This window comes from Pteropus vampyrus, unplaced genomic scaffold, assembly GCF_000151845.1.
Source record: "Pteropus vampyrus isolate Shadow unplaced genomic scaffold, Pvam_2.0 Scaffold164, whole genome shotgun sequence".
Lineage (NCBI taxonomy): Eukaryota > Metazoa > Chordata > Mammalia > Chiroptera > Pteropodidae > Pteropus > Pteropus vampyrus.
The window spans coordinates 1,998,876-2,007,654 of NW_011888945.1; the positions used below are offsets into that span (position 1 = coordinate 1,998,876).

The window sequence follows — 8,779 nt, forward strand, 5'->3', positions numbered from 1 at the left end:
TAAATAAGGTAGACTTTGCTCTCGGATAACTCAGAGGGTGGGGAAAATGGGATTTACTTTAAGAGTGAGGAAGGGGAGGCTCAGGCGGGGCACGGGGTAGGGGATCGCCTGCCTTGAGTCGGGGTTCGAGAGGAGCAGAATGGAGCCAACAGTGAGCCGAGCCTTGCAAAGGTGGGTAAGTCTCCTGGGACTGAAGCGCAGGATACAAAACACTTAGAAGTTGTCATTTTCTTTTCTTTTATTTGTCATAATAAAAAATGAGGACGGCAACAGGACTCACAGTCGAAGGGACACAAATTCACAGCCACATGTTTACATCCATCAAAGTTAGATGTTTCTAATGAAGAGAGCGCGCTGAAACTCTCCATTAGGAAACAGCTTTTCCACTGTAATAAAAGCCAGCGATGTCATCGCGAAACCAGGGGCCTTGAGTAGCAAAGAGAATAGTTAAAATACCTTTTTATTCAGTAAACGACTTACATTTACAGGTTGATTATGAAAACGTTAGTAAAACACAGAAAAGGGACATTTCCGATTCTCTCGGAAGAACTGGTATCTGGAGGGTGCCTAGTTACAAGAATAAGTTTTCTTAAAACTTTGAATAGTAGAAAGAGTGTGAGGAAGCCTTCGGCTGCTGGGAGCTAGGACGGGGCACAGGGAACGGATCAGAAACGAGAGAAGGGGGAGATTTGCCCAAAGGTTAATCAGCACCCCCACCCCCACCCCCATGCCTTCCACGCTTTCTCCCCAGGGGGGCTTCTCAGAGGCATTGTTGGAGGCCAGGTCCCTCAAGGTCCCGGAGACACACAGTTACTGGGTGAGTGGGGGGCATGGGACAAGTTCAGCCCCATTGTCCCTCCCACCCCATTGGGTTTTTTCTCCATCCAGGCTGAGACCCCCCACAAAAGCCCAAGACAGTGGAAATGGAGAGTCACGGGAACGTCCAAGCAAAAGTCTTGCTACAGTCCACGTCCCCGTCCTCTGCTGAAACTTGAACTTGAGGCATCATCCATGATCACTGCTGTTACTCAGAAGAGCTTTATTTATTCAATAACTCACAAATGGGGACAAGCGGACCTTCGGGAAACAGTGGTTGTGGCATCCAAGGCAGCGTGGCCTCGTGCTGGCTTTCCCAGACGTGGCCCTGTTGGTGTTTCGGGGCCAGAGAATTTTTTGTCGCGGGGGCCGTTCAGCTGTGTCGCTGGCTCCTGTCCGCTAGATGCCACAAGAACCCTCTCTCCCTTGCAGGCTGTGACAACCAAAATTGTCTCCAGACATTGCCAAAGGTCCCCTGGGGGACAAAATTTTCCCCTGTTGAGAAGCACCGGCCCAGTGGTTCAGAAACTCTGTAGACCCCATTCTCTGCTGACCCCCGGACCTGGCGACCCTCCCAAACCCCTCGCAGACTCCGTGTCCTCAAGTGCAAAGACCGGAAGCCCCTTCCTGCTAGCTTACGGGGCCGGGTCGGAACCGTCCGAGTTGTTGGGACGAGGCTTCGAACTGTAAATTCGGTGATTCTCTGATGATGATGTTGGGGAAGAGAGACGTGGGAGGCAGACGCCGGGGCCAGCGACAGGTGGGGGGGCCCGGTGAGGAACGAGAGGGGACCCCGGCAGAGGCAGGGGTCCGGGCAGGCCCGTGTCTGCCCCATGCACGGTGCACCTGGCTACCGCACCGCCTGTCCGGTGTCTCCAAGGGCTTTCTCTGCTTTTACTACCCAAGTTAACGACTTTTACCACGACTCAGAATAACGCAGACTTAAGTTCCAAAACCTGTGTCAATTTTACGGACTTCCGACCATTCCATTGTGCTCCAGATACTCACTCTGGGAGGACCTCTCTTCAGCCACTAGGATTTGCATCATTTTGTCTTCCAAACTCTGCCACTCTGCCCCTTCACCACGCCCTCCCCTCCCCCCCGAAAAAGGAAATGCTTAAGGTCTAACCGCAGAAGCGCCTGCTGGGAGCACCTGGTCACCCTTGAACTCTGGTGACCTTGGCTTCTCTGAGCGACCGTTTTTTCTGCTTGGGGATCATACGCTCTGTCCCCTGGGCTCTCGATGCTCAGTTTGCCCAGCTTCTCCCCTGTCCCTCTCACTGAGTGACCAGTGTCAGGGGCCCATGGAGCAGGAGGGGGAAGGTGGGGCCAGGCGAGCACGGAGCATTCAGGCTCCGGTGGCTCCCTTTGGCCTTCTGGACACTGCTCCTTGGGGGTCCAGCCCACCTAGGACTTATTGGGGACAAAAGACATTTGCCGGACACAGTGAAGGGGCAGGGTGACAGCTGTCAGAGAAGACAGCGCCTGTCCCGGGGCTGGGGCTGGTCATCCAGGGCCGCCCCACGCTCCCCGGCGAACGCCCAGCACCGTGGGAGACGGCGCCCTGGGCTGAGCGTCAGAGCCTTGTCAGGTCTCCACCGATTCACCGTGTGGCCCGGCTGCCCTCCCCGACAGGCCCTGCTCAGACGCTCTCTAAGGCCTCTTCATGCCGCGAGGCTGATAAACACGTGTGCACCAGCGCGCGGCCTTCTCCGGCATGTCGCTCAAAAGCCGGTCTCCAGGACCAAGACGGACCCAGCCTCAGAGGCCCGTCCTGGGACACACCGTTCCAGGCGGCTCCTTGTGGAGACGCTGAGAGAAGCAGGGAGACCACCCAGCTCGCACGACCCGCGGAGCCGGATCCCGATCTCAGGCCCTCAGCCGTGGGTTCTCAGGCACGCGGCCTGGGCTCGGTCTTCTCAAGAGAAAAACGGACAAGAATAAACGTGCCCCTCCCTGCACCCACTCCTGGCCCCGAGGGCCGATTCGTGAAGTAACGAGATACCAACGGCCCACGGCGCGAGGGCGGTGCGCAATAAACAGCAGCGGAAGAATCATTACTAATAATGTCACTGCTAATAATGACGGACGGTCACGCACCTGACAGAGAGTGTCCACCTTTCCGGAAGGAATCGACAGCGGTGCAGATGGCAGGGGCTCTCTGTCTCCGGGGACGGAGTCCAACATATGCTAGCGTCTGGCGGGTGTCCAGACGTTCCATTTAGAACCGGCTGGAATTTGGCCTGTTGCCTCTCCAGCCAAGTGCCACCAGCCTGCCCTCTCCTCCTTCTCTCTCAGACCCCGGGGGCTCCCGAAAGGGGATATCATCATCTCCCTCTGGGCACACAGTAGACAGTCTCATTTGCCTCTTGACCTTGACCTCATGGACAAGGGGAAGGACAGCAATGACAGGGCAGGAACCAGCAGAGCGGCCATCTTACCTAGGCCCCTACAGGAAGTGGAACCCCCTGAGGAGGAACCTGGTCAGCGTCCTCCAAAGCTCGTGACAGCACTCACGACCTCATAAGGCAAGTGCTGCTCTGTTTAGTGAAGGGTCACTCATGCAAACAAACGCAGGTGTGGGCCACCTACAGCACGTAAAAAGGAAATCGAGGGGAACACTCCAGCAAATGTAAGATCCCTTCTCTGAGGAGCAGCTACCGAAGAAGCCAGCCCATCCTTCTCGGCACCGACGCAAGTCAAAGCTCTGGGGCCACCTCACCCAGCAGAAGCCAGATGGGAACCCCGGGCTGGCGGGTCGGAGAGAGGAACATGGTTCCCCCTGCTTGGGGGAGCCCCAGGGGTCAGCAGACGGCCTGAGCCCGACTCGCAACATGGACGAGATACAAACAGCACACAGCACGAGGGCGATGCCCAATAAACAGCAGCGGAAGAATAAACACTTCTCGACATTCTGGCCGCACGAGCCTCAGTCCTTGGGTCCTCTGTGGGACCCCTCTCTGCATGTGTCCTGAAACAGCTGGTCTCTGGGCACTTCCCTGGCCACACAAAAGGACTTGTGCTCAGCTTTAAAAGGGCAGGCAGGTGACGGGGACCCCCGCCCTAAAGCCTGGGCAGAAAGAGGGCGTCAGGCAAGGGGACGGGGGTGCCCCATTCCAAGAAGAGCCAGAGACTTCTACCTGTGGGAGCCAGAGGGGGCCACACGATGACTGGGGACTTCGGGAAACGGGCTCCGCGGACTCAGGGCCTGGCTTACATGTGCCAACTACTGAGCAGCATCCTACTGCAGAAAGAGCCTGGTCGTAGAGCTGGACGGTCCAGGTTCGAGTCCATGCTCATCACTTTCATGCTGTGTAGCCTAGGGCATGTTTCTCCACCTCTCTGGGCTTCGGGTTCTCATCTGTGTATTGGAACAACGATGCTGTCACGTTCAAATACGTGCACATGAATCTAGCAAGGAGCCTGGACCTAAGACCCAACCGATGATGTCAGATCTCTTTTTGTCTTTCACCTAAGAGCTAAGACAGAACCCCAGCTCAGTCAGGACGGAGAGAGCATAACGCTCCGGCTGGAAATTGAACACGCACATCTATCCTCATTGTCATCTGAATAATGGTGGGGAAAAAATCAATGACGAAATCATAGGAAGTCGAGATGGAATGACCCCAAGCAAACCACTGTGATCTGCACGCCAAGCCTGGGCCAGATGGTCCCGCTCCTGACCACCTATGGCCCTGACGTGAAAAAAAAGACTTGAAGGGTGACTTTAACTGACATTCCTGGGGGAGACCCCTGTGCCCAGAAGTGCCTGTGAACACCGGCCCCTCAGGCGGCCTGGGAGGCTGGAGTCCTCGGAGCGAGAAGCCATCCTTTCTCCCTCCCCCATCACAGCCACGCAGAACCCTCGCCCCAGGGCACTGCCGTCTCCACAGGCCATTTGAGAACAGGGAGCTGCCACCTGCCTCTTACGGGGCTGCAGGCGGCCCTGGGGATGTGTGGTCTAAAGTAAGGAATCAGAGGATGTGGGCCGAGTGGCCCCACGAAGACACCAAGCATCGCCTTGTCCCCCTGGCTCTGGCCTCCCTCCTTGGGCTCTCTGTCTCAGACGGACCTTGCTCATGCGGCAGACACGGGGGGCTGGACGGGGAGGAGGGTGCTGGGATGACGGCCATGCAATGGCTAAGGAGCCAGCCCAACCTCGAGAGCGGACCGCATCCGTGATTCCAGAAGGCGTCACGTCCCCGTCCCTTCTCCCCGCCTGCAACGTCACGCCTGTCCTCTGTGCTCCTGACCTCCACTTGAGCTGAAGCACTTGAGGAATGATGCGTGGCTGCGGTGACAGATGTGACCAATAAGAGCTGGCGGCCATCTGCCGGCGCTGTCTGGATGTCGGGCTGGAAATCCTGTTATCACGGCAGCTCAGTGCCAACCACCCAGAGGCGCACGGCTGCCGCCTGACAATTACGGTGCCCCTTTGCCTGTCGTCGCGAACACTCATGTCTCCTGAGACCACAGTGACAAATTCAGCCTTTTTGCCAATGTCCCCAAACATGCACAGGGGCTTCTTAACCAGTCTTTCGAGTCTCTCAACCACAGCTGAGGGGGGCGAGGGAAGTTTCCCAGGGGGACAGACCCTTTGCACTCTCAGACTCGTCACACAGGGAGGCTGCCTCCCCACCTGCAATGATCTCTTCCTAAGTTCTGTAGAGAAGCAAGCCCTTTCCCATCGCGCTCTGGCCTTCATGTGGGGGCTCCCTCGTTTGCCAGGTCCCCCAGCCACGGACTTCTAAGAACGTAGGGAAACTGACTTGGGCCGAGCACACTCGGGCCCACGAGAGCACCCAGTAGCCTAACCGCGTTTAAATGCAGGTGCGTGCGCCCGTTCAGGACTCTGCATCGTCTCCCGAGGGCAGCTGACGAGGCGGTGTCTGCTGGGAACGGGCTGAGAGAGCCCTGAGCCGAGTCAGCAAACGTCCCCTCTGACCTGGCCCCTTCATTAGCGTGCCCGGTGACCACAGGCAGACCTCACCACTCTCCCGCCCATCCGTCAAACGATTAGGTGGACACGAGCCTTCATTGATCCCTAAAATTCTGTGATTTTCCAGATAACAAAGAGCATCTTCTTGTTTAGTCTGAGGAATAAACGCCTTGTCAGATCTAACTTTTAAAGGTAACTTCTCTTTGTAAAAAGAAGAGCAAGTCCATCCGGCAGATAAAAACCACCCCAGAAATCTCACCATGTCACCAGTAATCCCCCCATTCTCGGCTTTTCAGATGCTTTTGGGTCTCATCAGGCGCCGAGGTGTCTGGCGACAAAGGTGCCATTTTTTAAAGTCAAATCTTCTAGGGCCCTTCAATCGATCACCACCAACATTCCAAGGGTCTGAGATTGGGCTGGGAGCACTCACATTCTGCGGGGGCTCTGGCCCCGACACCCAACACACCAGGTGTGATAAGTCTGTATGGAAGCAAGACACACAAGTGATTATTTACTGCCAGCGACCGCCCATCCAGCCACGTGGGCATCTTGAATCGAGCTGGCTGGTTCCCTCCGTCTCTTGTTCTTGGAAAACAGTTTCCAGAATTCCCCAACTCATGCCTGAAGGCTTTGCCCAGCCGCCTCCAGGGGCCGGAAGCTCATGCTCCCATATTTTCTGGATCGGCTCAACCACAGCATGGCAGATTTAAGTTAGGGCTGTGTGGGGATGTTCCAGACGCAGGGTCACTGCCCCTGGAGAGGCCGTGTGCATGGCTGGAGCTCCTGGGTCTGGACCGTGGGCACAGCCACAGGCCAACAGCGACGGTGGCCCGCGCAAAGCCTCACCCACTGCGGGCCCTGCACAGGGGGAGCGTCCTGGAGCCTCAGAAGGTGAAGGCGTACACCACCCCCACCACCACGATGTTCCCCAGCGTCGCTATGATGGCTATCCAGAGCAAGACTGCGTCGTTGGAGGACCGCGGGGGCTCCTCGGGCTGGCCCTGGCCGCCGGAGGCCGCGTGGACGTTGGGGGAGGAGTTGAAGAGGGAGTACTCCGTGCTGAAGTCCTCATTGGGCGAGTCCATGAAGGCTCCTCCCATCATGGGCAGCTGGGAAGGAGGACAGAGAGAGAATTAACCGGAGTCCCGGGGGCTTGGGAAGAACCGCCGTCCAGAGGGACCTCTGCCTGGCCAAGCCACCCCCCACGAAGACAAAACTAACATGCAGAGGGCCTCTGAACCGGGCTCTGACAGTGTATATTTGAACCTACGAAAATTAGTATGCGCAGCAGCCTCGGGAGGCAGACAGCCTCATGCCCGTCTTGCAGATGGAAGCATTAAGGCACAGGGCAGCTTGGCATTGCATCCGACAGCTAGCTGGCTACTCCCCGGGGCTCACGGACCCTCCCTCTCTAGACGCCAGCCCCCTCTGCGACAGCATGGGTCGTAAAACACCTCTGATTTTCTTCTAATTTTTAAGAGTAATATATGCTCAGCATAGAACATGAAGAAAATATAAAAGAAGATAAGGGAAAAAATTAGAATCCTAATTCCACCACTTTGGCATAATCACTGTTAACACTTTAATGTTTTTCTTTTGAAATTTTTTTTCTGAGTGTGTGTGTGTGTGAGAGAGAAACAAGTTTAAACATGGAATTTGATATTCCTGTATAAAAAGTCCATCAAAATACCATTTTAACTGTTGCATAATATTCTATCATAAATACGAACCATAATTTGACCATTTCCCCTAGAACTGGAGATTTAGGAATTTCAATTTTTCCTGTTACAGATAACGCACTGATAAGCATCCTTCTGCATCCATCTGGGTGTGCGTACATGCTCGCACGCGCATTTTTATTTGGGAGCAGACTCCCAAACAGAACATCTGTGCCAGGGACACAAACATTTCAGAGCTCCCGGGGCACAGGGACGAACTCCCCAGTGGAGAGGTTCTAACTCCCAAAGCCCCCATTTCTGCACGAACGGAAAGCGAACACCAAGGTCGGCCCTGATTCCGTCATGAGAACGGAGGCTGCGGTCACCTCGGAAACAGATGCTGAGAGAAGCATCTGGAAGGCCCTCCGGCCAGCCTCTGTCTACTTCTAAGCCAGTTTGGGAGACGTCCTCTGGGTGGCAAGTGGCTCTTCTCACACCAGTGGGCAGGTACAGTCACTGGTCCCCTGAGAATGGAATCCTTGGCGGAGAGGAGATGTGGGGGTACGCCCCCTAACTTCAGACACCGGAAGGGCCACCATGCAGAGAAGAGTGTGGCCCGCGGAGGCAGAACAAGAAAACAAGTTTCCTCTTGCTGAGTTAGACACTGACAGTCGCAGTGGTGTGGCGTGGGGGCCTCGATCACGTCAAGCTCAGAAAAATACTCGTCGGCTTGTTGAAGAGGGGGACACCAGGACATAATGGACCTATGGCCAATGTTCAAGGTCAGTGTTATCTATAAAGGCTGTGTTTCCTGACCATGACTTCCGGGAAGGCAGAGACCTCCACTCTATTTCCCACAGTGTCCCCAGTGCCTCGAACAGCACAGACACTCAAAAGAATGAATTCGAGGACCATCAGCCAGGAGTCCTGAGGGCACGACGAGATTTGGCCCCAGAGCTAACGTGTCCTTGATGTACGATCTGGGGCGGTTCCTTAGCCTCTCTGGGGCTCAGGTTTCCCATTTAAAAATGGGCGAATTAACATAAACTAACTGCCTTATGGACAGGAGCTGCCAGAAGGCTCTCACACTACGGGACAAATGGTTTCTGGGGGCAGGGATGGGGGAACAAGTCACAAAATAAACCCAGATACAGTTCCTGAAATTAAAAACATGCCTACAGAATGATACTACATATTATGCATGGATCCACATGCATGGAAGTAAAAGTATAAACATGGATTGCGAATATATAAGCCAGGTTCACAGTAGCAGGTGCCTCTGAGAAAAAGGGATGTAAGGACAAAGGAGACCGATATTGCCTGTAATATTTTATTACGAGAAAACATGAGCGAACATGATGAAATA

At 55.1% G+C, this 8,779-nt stretch overlaps 1 protein-coding gene across 1 annotated transcript; it reads right to left on the reverse strand.

Moving 5' to 3' along the window:
• Window positions 1-220: 220 nt before the first annotated feature.
• Window positions 221-6,888, reverse strand: CUNH14orf132 (chromosome unknown C14orf132 homolog; the record flags this gene model as incomplete). The annotated part of the gene is made up of 1 exon (XM_023536627.1): window positions 221-6,888. A coding segment is annotated over one exon (249 nt), but the record flags the coding sequence as incomplete, so codon positions are not given.
• Between the last annotated feature and the right edge of the window lie 1,891 nt (window positions 6,889-8,779).